This window comes from Hippopotamus amphibius, chromosome 10 (assembly GCF_030028045.1).
Source record: "Hippopotamus amphibius kiboko isolate mHipAmp2 chromosome 10, mHipAmp2.hap2, whole genome shotgun sequence".
Classification (NCBI taxonomy): domain Eukaryota; kingdom Metazoa; phylum Chordata; class Mammalia; order Artiodactyla; family Hippopotamidae; genus Hippopotamus; species Hippopotamus amphibius.
This window is the reverse complement of record NC_080195.1, coordinates 59,650,190-59,672,586: the sequence shown is the minus strand read 5'-3', so window position 1 is coordinate 59,672,586 and position 22,397 is coordinate 59,650,190. Positions and strand designations below refer to the sequence as shown.

The following is a 22,397-nucleotide window of genomic DNA, read 5'->3' as shown; positions in this document are numbered from 1 at the left end:
AGGCAGCCTCTAATACATCTCCCCGTATCTAATTGTATTCATGGAGCTGGGGTGTAGTATGTCTTTGGTGTTCATTGGTAGGCTGCATTGCAAAACGATTGTTGTTGGTCATCTCCTATTTGAACTACTTATGAACCGCAATGCCAGTTTATTTATTTATCTTATATATACCTCTTTTAGAGATTTGATTACCCTTAGTTTCTATTTAAGGAATGTCCTTTCCTAGAATTGAGGTACCTGGGAAGTTGCCAGGCTATTCACTACTAACTAAAGCTTGAGGGTGAATGAGCATATTGGCTGTCATACTGTAAGGATATTGTTGAGAATGTTGTACACGTTTTCAGTGTCCTTTTTATAAAGACTGGGGAGAAAATTCTTTTTAATCACAATAAAAAAAAGAATAGCTGTGTTTCTCTTAAAAATTGACTGTTTTTATCTTATAATGTTCATCAATGGCATTACATATACCTTTTATTTCTTAGCATTGTTACTAGAAACTTCTGGCCAAATGTGCAGCCTATATCTACTAAGAGAACACTACATCAAGAAATGCATTTTATGTAATATCCCCAAACAGGTTTCAACAAAACTCAGCATTCTTTTTCTCACTTTATTTTCCTTGCCCTTATTTTCCCTTTCTATCTACTTCTTTTATCCTCTTGCACTTGCATATTTATGTAAGCCACCATGAACATGTTTTGGAACAAAGGAGAAATTCATAGAAATAAAATCTATTAAAGATTTGTCTTCCCAAGAGACATAAACATGTTTCAGTAGGCTGTGGTTGGCTATTTTTCTTCTTCAATCTACCTTGCTTTATCTCCAGAGATATTTTCAAATGAATATGAATTAGTCTTTCATTTTGGGGGGAAAGGAGGGAGGAGGAGAATCAGAAATGATGGCTTAGAAAGATGGAGATGATTTTGAAAGCTAATAATGGAAGTAAGTAAGAATCCATATTTAGTAAGTGAAAATATTATATATAATTGTGAAATTCACTACAAGATAAGTTCTATGAGGGCGAGGACCTTGTCTTCAGTGTTCATTGCATGTTGAATAGTCTTGCATACAGTAAACACTAAAACAATATAATTGGAAAGAGTGAACGTAATACACTAGGAGTTAGGAGAACTCGGTTAATATCAAGTAAATTATATTGAATATTGGGTGTGTAACCACAAGCATAGACCTTTCGGACTCAGTTTCATAACTTATAAAATGAAGCCATTAAGCTATGTATTCACTAAGATTCTTCCCAACTCTACTACTCCTTGCTCTATATGCCACCCTTGTTAAGTATAATGGCATATTTAAACAAGTGAAAGTAAATACTTATGAGAACTTGGGAATTTTTTTTCAAAATAGGTTATCCAGCTCAGTCTTCAACAGCCCTTGTAGATGTGAGTACATCAACTCCAAGCATCAGCCCTCAGAGTGCTCAAAGTGAGTACAGCAAGGCTTTTCTCGTGTGACTCAAAAGAGACAACACAGTACTACAGCTACGATAATATTGAGGTTTGGGTAAAAGGCTGTATTTTTTCATTTGATGTTGTTGATATTTTGGTTTTGAGTTACTCTGTGGCAAATTGTAATTTGGTGTCTATATACTGATATGACAATCCCTATAATCTTAAAAATATGGGCTGGTGATTTGTTATTATATTATACCTTTCATTTGTCATGGAATTTTTAAGGTAATATTAAAGTAATCGTGACAGTACTCCCAGCGATCTGAGTTGGTGACAAGAACAGAAAAAGAAAGAAAATCAGTGACAAGTTGGCATTAAACATAAACTACAGACTTTTGCTTATTATGCCAGCTAGTGTTCTGCGTAGCAAAGCATATTTTCAATTTCAGATTTCCCCAAAGTCATATAGTTTAAAAATTCAGCACATCAAAGTAAAATTAAATTACAGCTTTATAAGAAAGTGGAATTCTGAAAATTTTGTCTTTCAGCCAGCAATTACGATGTGACTACCCGAGGCTTCAACTACTCCTGGACCTCCAGTGGGAAAGAGGCCAAATACTGTAAGTGTAACTGTGAGTCCCTTGGAGTCCTCTGGGCCTCATTCATTTATCCACCACATTTATTGAACAACTACTGTGTGCTTTATTTATAATCATATTGACAAATATTTACAAGGCATGGACCATGTTTAAAGTATTGTAGTAGTTGCTAGGGATACCTCTGTAAACAAAACAGATCTGAGTTCCAAACTCTGGTGGAAGAGACACAGACAAATGGTGATAAGTGATATGGAAAAAATAAAGCAGAGAAGGGAGATAGAATCAAGGGTGAGGGGGCTCTGCCCTTCTAAATAGGGTGGTCTTGAAAGGCCTTACTGAGGAAGGTGACATCTGAGTAAAGTGGAGATAAAAAGCGAACTATTGGTAGGTCTGGGGAAAGAGGGAACTAGTTAGAATATGCGTATCGCTAAAAAAAGGAAAAGAGGGAGCCCAGTGTGAGGCACAGAAATGGTTCGTTCCTCGTCATCTGACCAAGTAGCAGCAGGGTCTGCTGATGCTGCTTTAGCAGGTATTGACAGGGTCTGCAAAGGAAATATACTGCCTCTTAGTGGCACTGGACAAAGATCAGCGTGGTGGCTAGTGGCAAAGGGTGTGGCTAAAGCAGAGAGAAACACAGGTGCAGGACTCTGAATTTAACTCCTGGGCCCTTTGCCACAAAGTAAATGTGTATGCCGCTTTTAAAAAGCATTTAAGTTGTGCATTGAACACCTCTGAAAGTCTTTTATACCCACTGGTTCATTCATTTCACTGCTGGGAACGCGTCCTTAGGAAATAAATCAGAGAGAAGAGGAACCTGTGTAATATCGCTCTTTGAGCATAATTTATTTAATCTCTTTTATGGGTCTCAGATTCACAGATTTAGATTAATCATAATCTTTAATTCATGACACACTTTCATCATTAGTCTGGGAGTGACCCTCTATAATTTAATGTAACATATTTCTCTTAACAAATATGTTGATACTGTAATAGATGTCTGTGAACGTAGTACCCAAATACAAGAAGGAAAAGGCAGTATCAGAAGACAGAACACACAAGGAGATCCTTGATGTATGTCAAAGGTGGCATGCAGAGTACTGTGAAAAGAAGAGACTGTTCAGCAAGTGGACCCAGGAGCATTGACGTTTTATAAGAAAAACGCGTTAAAATGTACCCCCGCTGTGCACATCACACAAAAATAAACTCCATATAGTTTACAATATTTGTGTAGAAAAGCTAAACATTAAAACATGTAATAACATCAAGGTGGATTTCTTTCTGGCTTTGGGATAGTGACATAACGCACTAGCCATAAAAATGACTGAAAAATTAGAGAACAATAAAATTAAGAAAAATCTTTTCATCAAAAGACTCAAAAGGGCAAGCTGTAATCTGGGAGAAGATATTTGCCACACGTTTGAAAAAGGATCGAGAATATATAATTGACAAATGATTGACACTTTAAATCAAGAATATATAAAGAATGCCTACAAACCAATTTTTAAAAAGACAAAAAAGCAGTAGGAAATGAGCAAATAGGCACATCACAAAAGATGAAACACAAGTAGCTAGAAAACATCGAGAGATTCTCAGCCTCTCTAACAATCAGGACATGCCACTGAAGACTAAAATCGGAACGTCATTTTACACATAAATCAACTTGCAAAAATTAACAAGTCTGGAATTGCTGAGTGTGATATAGGATGTAGATCAATACCCTTTATTATATGTTGCTGGGGAGAGTATTAATTGGTACCATCTCTTTCCTCCACTCAGGCATAATGTTTTATAGCTGAACATTCTACTCCTAGGTATACATACCCCGAGAAAACAACATGTATCCAGGAGATATGTACACAAATGTTGGGGGGAAAACACTACTCATAATAACAAAAAAACTGTAAATAATCTAAATGGTCATAGTTAGGAGAGTAGATAAATAAATTGTAATATAGTCATATCATAAAATACTATGGAGCCATGAAAAATGAGCGAAATGCCAGCCACATACGACAGCACGAATGAATCTTTTTTTTAATGAATGACTCAATAACACTGTATTGAGTCAAAAAAGTAAATGCCAAGTGACAATATATGGAATGATATTTTAAGTAAAATTTATTTTTAAAATTTTTTTCCTTTGTTTTCAATTTTTATTGAATATAGTTGATTTACAATGTTGTCTTAATTTCCGGTGTACAGCAAAGTGATTCAGTTATACATATATATATATATATTCTCTTTTTTACATTTTCTTCCATTATAGGTTATTACAAGATATTGAGTATAGTCTCCTATGCTATATATTAGGTCTTTGTTGGTTATCTATTTTATATATAGCAGTGTGTATATTTTAATCCCAAACTCCTAATTTATCCCTCCCATCTCCTGCCCTTTGGTAACCATGTTTGTTTTCTGTGTCTGTGAGTCTATTTCTGTTTTGTAAATAAGTTCATTTGCATCATTTTTTTAGATTCTGCATATAAGCGATATCATATGATGTTTGTCTTTCCCTGTCTGGCTTACTTTACTTAGTATGATAAGCTCTAGGATTAAAAGCAAGTGCAACCAAACACTTTATGGCTTAGACGTGATATGTGATAAAAAAATTTAAAATATATATAAGTGAACAATAGACAACATTCAGAACAGCACTTGCTTTTGAATGGGCATACACGGGGTGGGACAGGGAGTAAATATTTATAATGTTGTTTATAATAATTCCAAAATCTGTGTATATGAGTTGTTAAGGAAAAGTATGTCCAATAATAAAAGAATGTAGAATAGGATGAGACAATAATTCAATGGATATTATGAAGCCAAACCAAACAATAGCCAAGATGTACTAAGCTATATAGAAAAGGGTATGAGCTGGAAATTTTTTACCAATCAGATATTAATTGAGAATAAAAGCATTAGACTGGGGATGAAAGTTCATACTTTATAGATTAACTTTAATCATTTGATGTAAACATAAAATTGAGTTGTTAATAATAAACTATGGTGAAACTCTACCTACACTAGTTCTCACCCTTTATTTTTTTTTCCAACCAATTTATACGATGCAGAAAAATTCCAAGAAGAAACAAAAGTCACCAAAGATACCACAGACTAACAATAAAGCTCATAATATTATCTTTTATCTAGATGTAACCTAAAGAGAATGTATATACCTTTCTCACTTAAGAATATATTACACAAATGCACATCATCTAAATATATTTACACAATACTATTATTTTAGGTTAAAATTAACAATGTGAGAAAACAAAATACATATACAGGTGTCACCCTTTCTTCTTGATGCTGTAATACAAGTTCCGTGAGAGTGGGTTTTTTTGTTTGTTTATTGTATCAGTGCATGAGATAGCGCCTGACATTGAGTTAGTGCTTAACAAATATTACTGAATTGATAAATGAATTAACACTTCTTGGTTACGGGGGGGAAATCATGTAACAATGAGGATAAAAATTTATAGATCAAAGTTATAAGAAAAAGCTGAACTCCAACTTAATTTTTGCTATGATTGCGTATAAATGATCCCATATTTCAAGTCTCAGCATAACACTTAGCATCTGATGTTTTCCTTTGTTTATCTGAATTATTTGATTGTCTATTGAAATTATACTAGAATGTAAGATACACAAGAACAGGGACCTAAACCTTTTCTGTCTTGTTCACTGTAGTATTCTAACATCTATACCAGTGGCAGGCAACAGTAGGTACTCAGCAAATATTAGTTGAATGATTGAAAAGGTATGTGTACATATGGACAAGGAAGAAAACACATGCGCGCACACACACACAGTGAAAAGAAATGATCTGCTTAATTGAAAGTTTTGAACTTTTTATTTATTTGCTTTATTTAAATTGTTATTGCAATAGCACGTGTGCCCAGAATAAAATCCTTTTCATCCTGTGCATCGCATCAACATGAAGCATAGAGGCCACCCAAGCTACTTTTTGCCCCAGAAGCTAGAAAATTGAAAGGGTCTTGCTTGAAAATGCTTCCTAATTTACACAAGTATATTCTTGATCTTTTTAACAGATTTCATAATGAAGTGAACTATTGTAATTTTTCACATTTTCTGTCCTTCCCCACTTGAAAACTTCATTTATCCACAGACATCTCTTTATCATTCTTACCATAAAAATAGCCTTAGAAACTGTGAAATCTACGAAGGGACTCTAAAACCCAACAAACAATTTTTTTCCTGGCAGTGAAACCCACAGTTTTACTTAGGCAAGAAGAGCTTGTTAACCAGTTGCTGTTTTTCATCTATAAGCTTAGAGAAAACATTCCCCAGAGTGAGTTGCTCTATTTATAACCATTCACAAAAACACATTAGGATCCAACAAGTTAATGTTGATTGCTGACTCCCAAACTGTTTTTGAAGCGTTTCTGCTCGTCGTTGGATTGGACTGTAATATGACATCCAATATTAGATGATGCATTTGGCAAGATTCGTGGCAGGCATTGGTAACAGGATTTTTTCTTCCAATATGTTTATTTCAGTAGATTTATGAAATGTTCAGAGGCAAAAAAAAAAGAATGATAATGGATGGATTTCTAGTGAAATAAAACCACTGGCAATGTTTCTAGGGCCCTTGCTATTTATGAACACATTCTATGGGATATTTGCTATACATGCATTTTCTATAGCTCATATATATTTGGATGTCACTAGAAAGTTCTGAGTACATTGCATTTATACTAAATTTATGTGTGTGTTTTAGTATATACTTTTGTTGTATTTTGTTATTTATTAACTTGCAAAGGTCTAATCTAGGATTTAAGAATATTGGAATCTCATCCTAGTTCAGCTTCCATATTTCCTACAGTATAGAACAGGAATGCATATTTTACTGTAACTGTCTATGGAATGGGGATACCAAATCTGACCTTCTAAATACCCAAAACATATGAATTTAATAATGTCCTGGGACACATTTTCATCCTAACACTCAGGTGATCAAGCCATGGAGCAGAAAATTGAAGCTTAATTGCTTTTTTCTTCCTGGTTTTTCCTGTCGTCCATGTGGCCCAGTGGAGCCTAAAGCCACATTGAAATCAGTCAGCCAGTCTAAGTTAGACAAGCAGAAAAATGATATGCGTCTCCATGGGTCCCTAAGCCTCCAATTTATCGCATTACCGAAATCATCAAGTTCACTGTCACCATATGTGCACGCACGCGCCCAGGCGCATGCACCCATGAGCCTCAGAGTACCTCTTATTGATCTCACGTGAGGTCTTTATTCCGTTCTTTGACCTTGCGTCCCATATTCTTCAAACTTTACATATTCTTCTTAAATCTTACAAGTGCATTGCTTATCCCGTGCCTGGTCCTGGCTGTCTCTCCTCAGGCTCCTGGTAGCTGTGCCTAACGACTTCCTAACAGCCCCTTTGGCTTTCCACAGGCAGAGGGCGATGGAGAAGCTGGAGTTGAGGGCTTGAGGGTCAATGGCGGGGCCGCCGCAATGCCGGGACCTACGACAATGCGGGGCCCTGTTTCAGGCTGCCCCATAATCTCTTCTGTCCCTCTGTTCCCTGTTGGCCAGGATGCTGATCCTCTACACTCACCATTCTTATCCTCAGATTCTAAAATCTTATATGTCTCAGATCACATTTCTTTCCGTTTTCCTCTTCTCTGAAACACTGTTCTGCTCCCATTCTGTTACCTAATTCCTCATTAGGTCAGTCTCAATTTAAAGATTTGTTCCTCTGATTTAAAATTCTATCCTCTGTTGAAACATCAGTTTCTGGGGGCCTCCATGGATTTCTTCATAGTTGATATACAAGCCCCACACTTTCAAAGCTCGTGAGTGTCACCTTTCTTCTGTGGTCAGGAAGAGCATAAGGGTCCCATTTATGGACTAAGTGATGATGGCAAGAGTGGACACAGTAGCTGGTGCCAATATTTGCATCCTGATGGAAGGAGTGATGCTGATGGTACATATTCACCTGGAAAAAAAAGATGGGGCAGAAGACCAAGATTAGTGAGATCTGTGTCCAAGTCTTGCATCTATGGTTACTGCTTGCCACCCTATGCCTTTGTTCTAGGACAAAATTAAGGACAGAACTTGGAGTGTCTTAAGGAAGATTGGTTACCCAATATAAAGTCTGTACATGTAAAAATCATGCCAGAATTTAAGAAAAGTTCAGTTTGCCTCAAGAACCCTGTAAGAGAAACAGAAGTGACCTCTGATGTTGTCGGAAGAGGAGCTGCCAAACCAGATAATCATGGACATTGATATGACACTAAGTAGATTTTCCTACGAAGGGAAAGATGCCTAACGTCATAATGTTATTGAGAACCATAAGCTGGTTATAGATGAATGTCAATAAGTGTTATCGCAACTCAAGGAAAAGACAATGCCATCGAAGTTGATCCTGTTTTTACCATAGAAAAGAAGTACCCTTTTATGGTAGAATGGTATGCTAAGTCACCTAGTCTCCTTGTCGAATAATAATTTGTCAAATAATATTTTATCAAAATATTAATTGTCAAATAATTATCAACAAATTATCAAATAAATTTATCAAATAAATTATCAAATAATTTATCAAAAGCTAAATTTAAAGGAATTGTGGAAGAAACTATTATGCTAAAGGAGGGATATAAGAATTTATTTGAGAAACTCTAATCACACAGTATCCCTATGTTCATGTTTTTGGCTGATAATGGTGATGTACTCAAGGATGTTATCCACCAAGCTGGTGTTTATCATCCAAATGTCAAGGTTGTGTTCATTCATGGATTTTGATGAAAATGTGTTCTCAAAGGATTTAAAGAATTAACATATATTTAACAAACATAATGACACCTTGAAGAACACAGAGCATTTCAATCAATGAAAGGACAATAGTAATTTAACTCTGCTGAGAGACTACCAAGGAGACTTAAGAATGGCAGGTGGAGTAGCCAGTGTTTAACACATCCTAAAAATTGGATATCTAAATGATGGAGTGGATGAGCTTTTAGAAAAAGTATTGTTTTAGTGAAAAATAAATCACTGGAGATAGCCAAGTCTATCTTACTGAGGATTCTGTAAACAGGCGTTCTTCAGGAAGACCTCTCTCCTATGGGAGCAGCTGATACAAGAACTGCCCATCTCTTCTTCTCTTAATTATAATACATTCTTGCTCTTGAAGTTTTTTCTTTACATTACGTAAATATTTTCCGGCACGTTAAATCTATCAACTGGAAGCTCCTTTTTCTTCACCTCTCTCAACACACTTTCCTCTTTATTTTTTTAACAGATCTTGAAAAATCTTAAAGCCAAAATCAGAAAAATAACTTCCCAGTTTTCCAAAGTAGATTTTATAATTCAGTTTTATCACACATTTTTTGAGATTTTTTTTACACTTGCAAAGTTTTCAGAAGGCCAATAAGAAGTTTTAAGAAATGGTCAAATAATTTACATGATTTTAAGTATTGCCATTTTTGCAATTTGGATGGATCATGGTGGTGGTATTACCATCTCCTGAAATTGTGTTGTGGTTGATTCTTTTGTCTGGAGAAAATCAATATTGACCAGAAAAGACTGGACAACTGCTGTTGTCCACCTGTAACTGATCATTGCAGGTGTCCTGTATTGACTTGCTAATAATAAACATAAAATAGAAAATCTTTTTTTTTTTTAAATATTCATTTCTCTCAAAGTGATAGCACTTGTTAAACCATTTATATCTTAGCATAATTTAATTTTTCATATCCTATCTTGCAAACAGATTTTGAAGAGATGAGACATAGAGGCATCAAGCCCTAAAAGTAGAAGTAAAGGAGACACCATATTGGGCAAAAAAACTGCAAGATTATCCAGAACAAGTTACCTTCTTCCTAATTTTACCTAAACCCAGGCCTGGATCCAGCTGCTTTTTGGTTGGTTTTTGCTTACTGTCAATCAAACTCCTGGCTTAATGGCTTAAACATTAAAAATCAGCATTAAAACAGTGCCCAGTCCATTGTCATCTATAGGCCTTGGCATTCTCTCTAGAACAAAAAGTAGTCAAGATCACATGTGCAGGGTCATAGAACTATATTGCAGGGTCATAGAACTATATCTTCAATAGACAAACTCAAAATAGCTATGTACAAAATCACCCTAACCTCAGGGGTGACCCCAAATGAAGTGGCTATGACGGCTCTGAGCTTCAGCTCTTCTGAAGGGCCCGGTGACATACTTTTGTCTGCAGCTGTAACTGCTACTGGCATCTAGAGAGTAACCAAGAAATGATCAGGCTGAGGGGGTTTTTAATGTTCGTTTTATTTTATTTTATTTTGGTTTTGCTTACTTGTTTTGATCTTGACACAAAAGAAAGCATTCCACTGGGAAAATCATGTATACTAATGTTTTAAATAAATGAGCGTAATGTTTTTCTACTGATGGTAACCATATACTGCTGTAGTTATTTTACTTCACATTACGTTATAGGCATGTTATCAAATACAGATATGTGGAGCCTGCCAGGAAGTGGAACTTTCTTGCCAGAGATGGAGAACTAAACAAAATGAGTTGAGAGATCTATATCAAAGGCCATATGTGCTGCTGGAATTTTCTGCCATCCACACAAGGGGGAGGTGTGCCTCTGAATGTATCAAAAGGACTCACCCAGCAGCTAACAAGGCCTGTAACCATAGGGGTCTGATAATTCGCTGTTGACATGGTTCAGTTTTCATAGTCAAACAAGAATGTCAGCTTATCCACGAGTACAGACTACTTTGTTCCCTCGTGCGTGTTCTACCAAGGTCTTCAAAGTCCTATTGGCATCTTTTCTTGACTGAAGGCCACCATAATATACCTGAGCTTTCTTTCTCTCCCATTCTTTTAGCTCGTCTGTGGAATAGATATGAGAACAGTCACAACACAATCTCTGTGGCTGCAGAAACCTCTCCTAGTGTTTTCCTTCCATTTCTTCTTCCCACTTTTAATGGCTATGGTCAAAACCTTCTCTATTAGAAACAAGCATTCCCCCAACTCCCACTTTATTTTGGGACATTCTAATGTATGCTGAATTTTTAGATTCAATTAAAGGTCAAGAGGAGGCAATAAAATAATAAGCCTTATACAGATTAACTGTCCCAATACCTTCTTCCTTTAGCAGCTTCATGGATGCCCAGTGAAACACACAGTTCATCCTCCTCAGGTGCAGGTTCGACACTTCATGGTGAGTACTTAATGGAGATTTAGGGTCGGGGTGGGTTGTGGTCTGCTTTAATGGGTCAGAGGTGGAAAAATAAGAACTGATACGAAGCCAGTCTCAGATAGGTATTTAAAAGTGCATCTCGAAAACAACAGTGATGATGAAAATGACAATGGATGGAACCAAAATTCTTCCCAGTCACTCAAAAAAGATAGAGACTAAGTCTTCAATTCTTCCCCATTTTATTTCAAAATGAAATCTACCTTATAGCATTTGGGGGCCAATTAAATCCATTAAAATGCATTTTAAGTTTTAATTTTCCATTGGCAAATGGAATGACTTGCTGACATGGATTTGTCTACTCAGATGTTGCAAAGGAATTTTTATTGACCTTATCAAACACATTAGAGTGGGGAGAATCAGTATTTTGATTCACTGGACCTTTGATAACCTGGGACACTATGGATAACCCTCACCTTTCCATGACCCCAACTTCAGACATTTTCCCATAACCACTTCACATGGAGATTCTTTAGCAGATATTATTTTGTTATATTGCTTCTCTTTTTTTTTCTTTAAATCAATAGGAGGTGTCACTCTTTGGTAACTATTAGACAGATCTTAGGACACCAGTTTTGCATAAATTGGTCCCTGGTATACTTTACACATAATATTTTAGGAGTATTAGGCCATTCAAATGGAGCTCTTTCTAATAGCAAGTGAAGTCCAATCTTGATTTTACACTGTTTGACCAGGTGCAGGTGGTCATCAGGATCGGTTCAGATACCCCCTTTATATCCCTAGGTGACACCTTCACCAGCACAGCCAGCGCCATTTCAGAAGTTCCTACAGCTGCCAATGGATCTACTGAAAATAATCATACCCATATTACTGGTGAGTCATTTACCATTTTAAAAAATTTTATGTTTTATTCACTCAACAAATACTTATTGAATACCTACCATTTGTCAGGCACTGTGCCAATTGTTGGGTATGCATTGAAAGCACTGTCCTCCTGAAGATTATAATCTATTATAGATGATATATAGTAAATAAATAATCATGCAATTAAAGTTATTTATGACACATGATATAGTATAAGGTGTCAGAGTCTAATAGTCTGATTTTAACTGGGGAACAAGAAAAGATTCTCTGAGGATATATTTAAATTAAAATCTGAAAAATTAGTAAGAATTAGCAAGGTGAAAAGTAGTGAGAAACATTTCAATTCTGTGAAAGTATAGTCTGATTGTTGGAACAAAGAGTATACCTATACTTCAACTAATAAAATGTTGTCAGTGCTAAATGTGATCGCTTGTTTTATATCACAAGAGGTCAAGGTATTCAATAAAGTTAGAACCCTCCCAACACAGATCTTGATTGTAAATTCTGAGGCGTAATCAACTCTTTCACTTTGGAAGGTATTCACTTAACTGGTGAACGCTCCACCTGGGGACTCAGTTTATTTCGTATTGAAGGTCATACAACCCTCAGTCACTGCAGCATCGTCCATCCTGCACACAACATGGCAGTGGAGCTGCAAACTGAGGTCCTACCAACATCTCTGACTACTGGTGCCTTAAAGAACTGCCTAGTTGAGAGATACAGCAAAACTAAAGCTCTGCTTCTCCACTGAGACATTCCTGAAGTTAATGGCCTCATTTTCTATATTTGGTTGGGAGAAAATTAGTAAGCATTTATAGAAGACCTATTAAAAACCCGTTTTTCTTTCATTTCTCTAAAACTTTGGAGGTAAAATGTTATATCCCACCATATTACTAGTGTAGAGCTTAGTAAGTCTTGACTTTACTAAAGAAGAACTTTGTGTAGTCCTGAATTGACCTCTTGTATGATTGTTTCTTTTGTGACCATGATACTCTAGTGGTTTGAACTACTGTGAACTCTCTAGCCACCTGTGCACACAGTGAGCCACATGGTTACATATTATAGGACTGTGTGAACTTCCAAGGAACCCTCAGTGTCTGCTTTGACAGGACTGAAGTAGCATGAGCATCAGAAAGACCTCAAATCCCTGAATATGTGTTGTAAGAGGAAAAATCTTCCGCACTGATAACCGGTGTTAACATGACATCATGTGGCTGCTGTCCAAACTATATAAAACATAGAAAAGATTTGGTAACTAATATTTTAAATCCAGTTTTTTTGGCCTGTATTTTTTTGAGACTTCTCTTTATAAAAAGCAGTGTAATAAATCTGAAGCAATCAAAAAAATTTAAAAACTAGTCTCCACCTGCAAGCAGTTTATCTAGTTAAAACAATGAGACAATCAATCCAGATAACTCTGATACAAAAATGCACTTTTGCCCAAATAATTTATGTAATCTGAAGAGCTAAAGATCTACCTATAATGTATAAAGAATTTCACTGGAATGTTGTTAGAAATAAGAAAAGCCTGGAAACAATTTAACCAAAGATGTTTATAACATTAAGAGGTCAGTTAAATAAACTATGGTAGATGCATACATTAGGGAACTATGGAGTCATTTAATAGAATGAGGTAAACCTCTACGCATCTTGTGAAAAGTATTCCAAGAATGTTTTTTAAGAGAAAGAAGCCAGGAACAGAACAGTGTGTACAGTATGCCCCCATTTGTAATAAAAAGGGATATATATCCATGGTACATATATTTCCTTATACATGCATAAAAAATTTCTGATAGGATACATAATTAACTATTAAAAGTTATTGTGGGGGGGGACTCGAGGGGGGGAGTCAAGGAAGGGAGGGAATACGGCGATATGTGTATAAAAACAGATGATTGAATCTGGTGTACCCCCCCCAAAAAAAATATATAATTGTAAAAAAAAAAAAAAGTTATTGTGCCTAGTGTGGGTAGTTGGCATCTGAAGAAGTAAGGATACTTCCTTTTCATTGTAGTTTTCTATTTCTGTACTATTTGAATTTTTAACATGATCATAAAACACTTTTTGAAAAGGAAAAAAATTAAGTAACCATATAATTATAAGCATTCTCTTTTATTCTCTGCCAGGCAGGACCAGACAATCTTATTTCTCAAGAGAGTTCATTTTTCTTAATTTTTCCTTCATGTTAGAGAAAAAGTAAAACAGTCCAGAATGTTATATTTATATTGCCTCTGGTCTTTTCGGCTTTAGACTTTCAGGGCTTTGGACTGTTACAATGCATTTTACTCTTTCCTCCTCCTCCTGACACACTGATATTCCATAAAGCATTCAATGACTCCTTAAAGAATAAGAAAATCCAAAGCTAGACCAATATTTCCATATATAAAGTTTTCTTTACTCGAGTGAATTTGGAAAACAAATTTAGAGATTATCGCTTTTATGTACTCATTCTTACAAATAACATTTCATTGGCCACCATGTGCCAGGAATTGCCCAGGGCCTTGGAAAAGTGAAAGAAAAGAAAAGATTAGGTCTGAAACAAGAAAGATGTTTATAACAAGAAAGACATTCATGTTAAAAAAAAAAAAAAGCAACTGTATAAATACAAAAACAGAAATGAGAACAAGGCATAGACATGATCCCAGAACATGACTGTGTCGTCATTTGAACACACCATGGCCCTTGGAAAACACGTTTCAGGTAAGCAAACTCGTTCCATTCATCCTGCTTTCCAGTTTCCAAACTTTGGCATTAAAGTTCATCTCTCATTATGCCCTTTTTCAGGTATTGTGGTTAATAGGTCCAAAGATGGGATGTCCTGGCCAGTGATTGTGGCAGCTTTGCTCTTCTCCTGCCTCTTATTGTTTGGTCTTGGAGTGAGAAAATGGTGTCAATACCAAAAAGAAATGTGAGTACAGTACTAAAATATGCAGGAGCAGATACTTTTTTCAGTACAAAATATTCACTTAGCACTTTAAATATCATTTCTAGGTAGCATTTCTCTCATGTGTAACTGAGGAAATAAGGCTCAGAGAAGCTCAGAGAGGCTCCCTAGCTTTCTCAGCACCACACAGTTGGCACTGGATACACAATTGCTGCCTTGGTACCCCCTCTACCTGCTCAGGCCGGAACACTCACCGGATAGAACAAGTCAGTGGGCATGAGATGAGAACTGAGGCCCACGTCACCTCAAAGCTGAAACTGATTTTTCTTTTAATCTTCATTATTTTTTTCATTTTCATGCATCTCCGAACTGCCTGGGCCCAACTGAGCCTAGATGCTCAAGTGTGAAATTGAGTGAGAAAGGTAATTTTAAGAAATTTCCAGCTGCTTTTCAGCAGAATGGGCTTTTACTGCCTTTTTCCTCTTCCCCATGGGGAAAAGAAAGTAAGCAATGGGTTACCCTTTTTTTTGTCTTATTGAAATATTTTCCAAAACTCTCTTCCCTCCACTCGGCTGTCTGGAATGGTGTGTAAGGTTAAGCCTCGCTTTTCTGACTTGGCTATTTTGGCTCAGTCTGGATTAGGCCATATTTGGAGGAAACCCTCAGAACACATAGAGCTGATCTTCCACATATTGTATTACTACTGTCTCAGATAACATTGACCGTGTGCTCTACCTTCTGCTTAGAGTATACGCAAAGACCCTATAGCCATGTGCAGGGAGTGTTTTGTGGTCAATAAAACACCAGAGTTAGAAATTCTGGATTCTTGTCCAATTACTACACTTTGGCCACCATGTGACCTTGAGAAAGTCTTAATTTCCCAGAAAAAATAGCAGTGCAAATTTCTTAGGACGTTGTCCACAAAAGGTGGATAAAAGCATCTCCATTAAAGCATCAGAAAACCAGGTAATAGGTATTGGGGATTTTTATATTAAAATGAGTAAATGGGAATCTGAAAATCTGAATTGAGTTTTTTTACTGTTCTGTATTCAAATGTCTGTGTTACATAGAGATGAAAAACGATCTCTCTCTCACTCTCTTTGGAGAAATTAAGATCCTATGGATCGACAGACAATGGGTAGAGGTGTTTGAGTCCTGGATATAAATCTGCTCATAGACATACCTCTATCTCTGAATATCAAGAAAGCTGGAGCATTTGTACAGCTAAATCTAACACCCACCTTTATGCTTGATGCACTTCAGAGAGAGAGATGAATTGCACTCACATAGAACAGTACTTTATACAAAGATAACTTTAAGAATGTTCACTGATACAAACAGGAGGGATCTGGGTATCATCCATCCTGTACCAATCAACTCAGGGACTCAGGAGCGCTTTACTTCCCGCCTGCATCCTTCCCCATGGTACACACATAGTGAGTGTGCGGGTGAGGGCTGGGGGTAAGGTTGGCAAAGGGACTGTTAGAGAAGCTGCCGTCTTTGGTCCCAGAATTTTAAAATTTTGTCACTGAAGGAATGTTTTAACCCACATAAGAGAAACACTTCTTCTATAAGGAGGCATTTGCCATGGAGCGTGTAGGTTCTGGTTAAAAGGCTTGAATTGCTGGTCTGGTTCCCTTGAACAAGTTGTTTAAAACCTCTGAGCCTCAGTTTTATCTGTGGAATAGTGACAATGATATTTAGTTCCTAAATATGAATTATATAATGCTATGATAAAAATGATTTGTAAATTATAAAATATCACATAAATATTAATTAATGATACTATTATAACAGGACTAACAAGCAGGTTATGCCAGGAAAAAAATCTGAGAGAACCAGGGAAGTGTGTCTCTTTCACTTTCTCTGTTTCCCATGTTACAAAATATATTATATGTACATACATCATCCCCTGACATTCTTAGCGTTGAATGAGCGATGTTTTGTTCCTAGCATGGAAAGACCTCCGCCTTTCAAGCCGCCTCCACCTCCCATCAAGTACACTTGCATTCAAGAGTCCATTGGAAGTGATCTGCCTTGTCATGAGCTGGAGACACTCTAGTCCTTTAAGACTTAGCCACACAAGCAAAACTCTGCTAGAATCCTATCGAAAAGGGAGCTATCATGCTATATTAATATAATCACCCTCTAGCCAAGCCTCTACTGCAGCTGAAGTGGATGTCAGAAGTGAATGACCTGTTTTCCCAGAAACTCACGCTCTTTCATCTGCATATGCCGGAAATTTAAACAAGAGTGAGAGGCTATGTGAAGCTGACACCCAAGGCAGTCTGCAGAGATTTTCTTGCTTATGTAAGAAGTGCAAATTAGGCTGCTGTCATTAAAAAATACGTGCAGTGTTTTTGTTTTTCACTTTAATTCTCTGAAGTGATGACAAGGGTTTCAAGCTTATGTCCATAGCAGATCCTCTTCTCTTTGGGGCATCCACCAACATTCTAAACTATTTGCCAAAATTATGATAATCTCTGAGATTTGTTGCATTTCCTAGGAAAATTACAAGAAGAAGAAAATGGGAAAGTTCTAACAAGAGTTTCAAATAATGGGGAAGTGCAATTAGTCTTTGTACTGAAATTCAGTTGTGTATTTTCACTGGAGGAAAACAGAATACCTCGCATAAGAACCCCAGTTCCAGTCTTCCTTCACTCTTCCTCCTGTTGTTCTCAGCCCATGCGATGAGCAAGTGCATAACCAGCCAACAACCAGGTAGCCTGGTAGATAAAACACTTCACTGGCTTCTAAAATTATATGCGCTAAGAGCAGTCTGATTCTTAGCTTTACCTCTGTGTGCGTTTGAGTGTGTGCATCAAACTATTGGCACGCTTGTTACATAAGTAAACAGGCAGCCTAACCGCAATCCAACTTATTAAATTCCTATTATTCTCATTTTCACTGGGGGACTTTCCTGTTCACCCAATCTGCCTGTTTTGATCTGTCCCGAAAAAAAATAAAGAGCCTCAAATCAGACTAGCGTTGATGAATTAACCCCGCTCCTACCAATCTTTTATAAAACAGTTCAAACAGAACATATATAGGTGATGGAGAAGAAACCTAGTCAGCCTGACCTGCTCTGTATTCAGCAACAATTAGTGAGTGGATAAACTACCGATGCCCCTTTGTTCCTCTAAACCCCCCCCAGGAGAGGAGAATGGGTGTTGCTGATAGGTGTGATAGGCAAGTTCTGTGTGGACTGCGGTGCTTAACTCTTGTGGTGGCCAGCCTCCGAGATGTCCCTCACGATTCCCATCTCTTACGTGGTCCTCTCTGGCACTAAATACAGCTGACTTGTATAGCTGGTCAGGATGAAGCTAAGGCAAGCAAAGCACCTAGGGTATAAGATTTAAGTTTAGTTCATTTGCGGTGTACTTACCCCTGGGTGCACATGAGAATAACTTGGAGAGTTTGTTTTCTTTTTTTAAACATCGTGACTGTCCTAATCCTTATCAATTAAATCAGAATTTCTGTGGAGTGAGGCCCAGGCATCAGCACTCCTAGACGATTCAGGTTTTCAGCCAAAGTTGAGAAGTGCTGAACAAGTGGAAGTCCCATCTCATCGATCAGAATCTTGATTAAGTGCTTAACTCTTGTGGTTGCCCCCCTCCCAGATGTCCCTCACGATTCTCGTCTCTTATGTAGTCTTCTCTGGCACGCAACATAGCTGACTTGTATAGCTGGTTAGGACTAAAATAAGATAAGGCAAGCAAAGCACCTAGGATATAAAATTTAAGGAGATATTCATACTCAGAGTCATGAACTTGTACAATCTTGTGAACAAGTATCAATCCCAGGCCTGGTATAACCAATGGAATGCTGCAGAAATGACCAGAGTGTGACTTCTGAGCCTAGGTCATAAAATACTTTGTAGCTTCTGCCTTGATCTCTGCTTGATCACTGGCTCTGGAAGAAGCCAGTTGCCATACTGTGAGGACACTCCAGCAGCTCTACCGAGGGATCGACCTGTCTAAGGAACATAGGCCTCCTGCTAACAGCAGTGGCAGCTAGCCAGGCTTTTAAGTGAACCATGTCAGAAGCATATCCTCCAGCCCCTACTCAAGTCTTCAGATAACTGCAGCCTCACCTGATGTTTTGGCTGGGACCTCATGAGAGCCAGAACTACCTAGCTAAGCCTCTTCTCGGTTCCTGACCTTCAGATACTGTGAGATAATAAATACTTATTGTTTAATAAGTTTGGGTACAATGTATTACACAGAATACATAACTAATAGAGCCCAATAAATGGAGAAATAAACTAATGTTTGCCTGCTTTAATTACCCTCAATTCCTCATTAGTTCTCAAGAAAGAAATGACTAACTTCATGTGTGTGTGTGTGTGTATATATATGACTGTTGCTTCATGTGTGGTTATTTTTATTTAATACAACTTAATCATCAGTAATTTGTATAAAGGTCATTGTGGTTTTATTTTACTGTTTCATTAGGAGCCATGAATACAAGTAGAAGTATTTGGGTAAAAAGTGGCAGAGTTGGAGGATGTTTAAATTGTTTCAATAAAGAGATAGTTGTACAGTAGAACGTAAGTCATGTAATTGTTCAATCTATCATATGACAAGTGTCTCACAGTGTTTTTGTCTTAGCCACCGCTTTGAAGTTCCTTCTTCTGGTTTTATAAATAAGTTCTGGTCAACATTTGCAAATTTGCCTCCAACCTGAATAGAGTGAACAGTCGTTATTCGTGGATAGATACTCATTCCATGATTCAGAGGAAGTTTCTCCAAAATAGAAGAACTCTAGATGCTTTTCAGGAAGTGTTATCATCTTGACCTCCCTCATTTGACTAAAATGAAACTTTCACCACAACCTTAAAATTGTGTGCAAGTAAGTTCGTAGAGCCTGTCTCAAAACAGCAACTGCTCTCTCTAGAAGCAGATTTAGTTCCCACAGGAGAAGTGGCAACTCTGGACTCTAATCCCTAAGGTTTCTGCGTGTCTTCATCATGGGCTTCATTTTCACTGAGAAGAAGCCACATATAAGCATTTTCACCACTCATTTCCAAAGCATGGTGTGTTAGATAATATTGTTGTTCAGAAATACTCACTTCTTTACCCCCCTGCATCATGAGCACCCCTTGACTTTGGGCTTAGTAGACATGTGATTTGCTTTGGACAATGGACTGTCATGGCCCTGACTAACTCAAGACTTGAAAGGTACTTGTATGATTGGACTCTGGACTCACTCTTGTTCTCTGCATTACCAAAAGAAAAACATTTTCAGGCTAGGCTACTGGCTCCAAGAAGATGAGAGACTCATGGATCAGAGCAGAACCTCCCAAGCCAGGCCCAGTTTAGACCAACCAACCTCCAGCCTACCTCAAATGTGCATTATTAAACATTGTGACTGTTACCCAGCATTATTGCAGCAAAAGTTAACCTATACACATAAGTCCAGAGGTAGGCATATTTAGGTCTTATGCAAGTGCCTAGGGTGAGAGATAAAATCAAACTTAATTCAGTCAAAATAGTCTCCCTTGATTCAGCATAAGTTTTATTTTAACTGATGAACATACGATTGGCTTGACCAAATCAACTTTGCAGCGTAGGTCTTTAAAAATCATAGAATATTTGATTACAATGAGCATTAGAGGTTGTGTTACAAATAAAGAGCTAGAGGCTCTGAAATTGACTTTCCAAGGTCACATAATTAGAAGTGATAGAGTCAAAACAATGACCCAGCTCTCTGATTTCCAGTCCAGAGTGTGATCAATCTCCATTGTATCATGATATTTAATTCCTTTGGTATCTCCTTTTACTATAGACAAGAGCAGTTTTGTGTGGACTTAAGTAAATATTGATTTTTTTAATGCCCAGGTAGTATATTCCAAAAATTGTTGACAGGAAATAAAGTAGAAATAATTGGCCCCTGGGGTAGGACGGCCAGGAAAGTGTGCAAAAAAATGACTAGGAAATGAAAAGAGAAAAGAAAGTAATCAAGATCAGAAGCCGGAAAGAAAGTTTTAAGAAACTAACCAAGGCCAGAGATAGGGGAAAGGACATTGTCTCAGAGGCTATGAGCAGGTGGAGAGGTCCTTGAAGGCAGCCTCCTTGGCACTCTGATTTAGGAGAATGGCTTTGGCTTGAACTTGAAGGCTGAATCTGCAGAAACGCAAAAACTTTGTTCTTTGAGGAATTACAGACATAGCCTGAGTTTTTGACAACAGCAGTCATGGTTGTGTCAACGAGCCAAAGCTTGAGTGTCCAGCAGAGACAGCTGAAATGGTGAGTGAAAGTTACCAACGTGGGAGAAAAAGACATTAACTGGCAGAAATTCCAGCCAGAAACACACGATGAAATGGTGGGAACAGAGCATTTTATTTCTCAGCTCTTGCAATGGGGCTTTCTTTTTTCTGAATTCTGTGACTACTAGCAAGGCTGCATGCTCCAGCCAGGAAGATGTAACCAGAGGTCAAGAGAATATGATTGACCATAGGCAAGGTAAGGACCAAGGAACACTTTTAAAATTACTCTTAAACCCTGTCTAGTGTTTCTGCAATGGGTCTAGACATTAGCTGGGTGCAAATTAACAGAGGAATGAGAACAATAGTATCTAAACTTTTCTCTGCAACCAGCATCTTTGTGCCCCTCTAACCTCAGTTACATTCTTTATCTGGTTTGCTCACTCAGATCCCTCATGTTAGTTCAAGGGCTCTATGAGATTGTGATTATAAGGAGGGACACTGAAGTAAACAAGGAGGAAGAGTAACAAACTCAAGATCACAACATAAAGAAGAGCACATGGATAGGGCCACATCCAGCTAGCCTTGGTAAATGTCAGGGATGTGCCTGCATTTGCCCTGAGTTCTGTCAGACGACTTGCCATTTGCTGTCCGAAAAAGTCATACCACCAAACAAAACTGATCATAGTGTTAAATCCATTCGTCTGTCACCAGAAAATACTTAGAGGTGCTGGGAAGGTAGGGTGGAGTGGACGGAAAAACAGTTTCATGAATTGTGAAGAGAAATTTGATGGTGGACCTGAGAACCATATAAAGAGCTAACATCTCTTAGGCATATTGGAATCAGCATAATTCCACTCTCATAAGTAACTGGGTTTGCACTGGATTTTTCTTACACATAAAGCTGTTGCCCTGATTTAAAGGGACATGCTTTGATGCCTAACAGATCAGAACCTGACATAACTATAAACAGGAATTTATTTTAATTTCTGTGGCTAGTTAATGGAAAAGTGTGACAAGCACTGCTCCTGAGTACCTCTTTTGAATGGCCAGTTTAGGGTCTGTAGATTTCACACTCAAGAAAGCGATATAAAAAATGTCTTAGAACCACTCCATGCCTTCAGTGAGTATAGAGTTTAATGGGAGAAACAAATTCTAAGCAATAAGTACTTACAGTGTGATATGTCTGAAAATAAGAGTATGTACAAAGAAGAGAAAAGAATAAAGAAAAGAGTATCATTTCAGGGACAGAGTGTGAGAAATATTTTT

The 22,397-nt window shown here is 37.4% G+C and overlaps 1 protein-coding gene and 1 pseudogene across 2 annotated transcripts in view; both read left to right on the top strand.

Moving 5' to 3' along the window:
- Window positions 1–17,272, top strand: part of CD96 (CD96 molecule) — an 88,576-nt gene extending 71,304 nt beyond the window's left edge. The window contains exons 9-14 of one of the 2 annotated variants that reach the window (XM_057697688.1): window positions 1,366–1,443; window positions 1,958–2,029; window positions 11,116–11,178; window positions 11,959–12,048; window positions 14,824–14,947; window positions 16,877–17,272. In XM_057697688.1, coding sequence (XP_057553671.1) covers window positions 1,366–1,443; window positions 1,958–2,029; window positions 11,116–11,178; window positions 11,959–12,048; window positions 14,824–14,947; window positions 16,877–16,985 — 536 coding nt within the window. In that variant the 3' untranslated portion in view covers window positions 16,986–17,272. Of the gene's footprint in view, window positions 1–1,365; window positions 1,444–1,957; window positions 2,030–11,112; window positions 11,179–11,958; window positions 12,049–14,823; window positions 14,948–16,876 lie in introns of both variants that reach the window. The other variant, XM_057697687.1, reaches the window with a different exon arrangement.
- Window positions 8,121–9,062, top strand: LOC130830464 (cytosolic 5'-nucleotidase 3A-like; annotated as a pseudogene).
- Window positions 17,273–22,397: the final 5,125 nt, after the last annotated feature.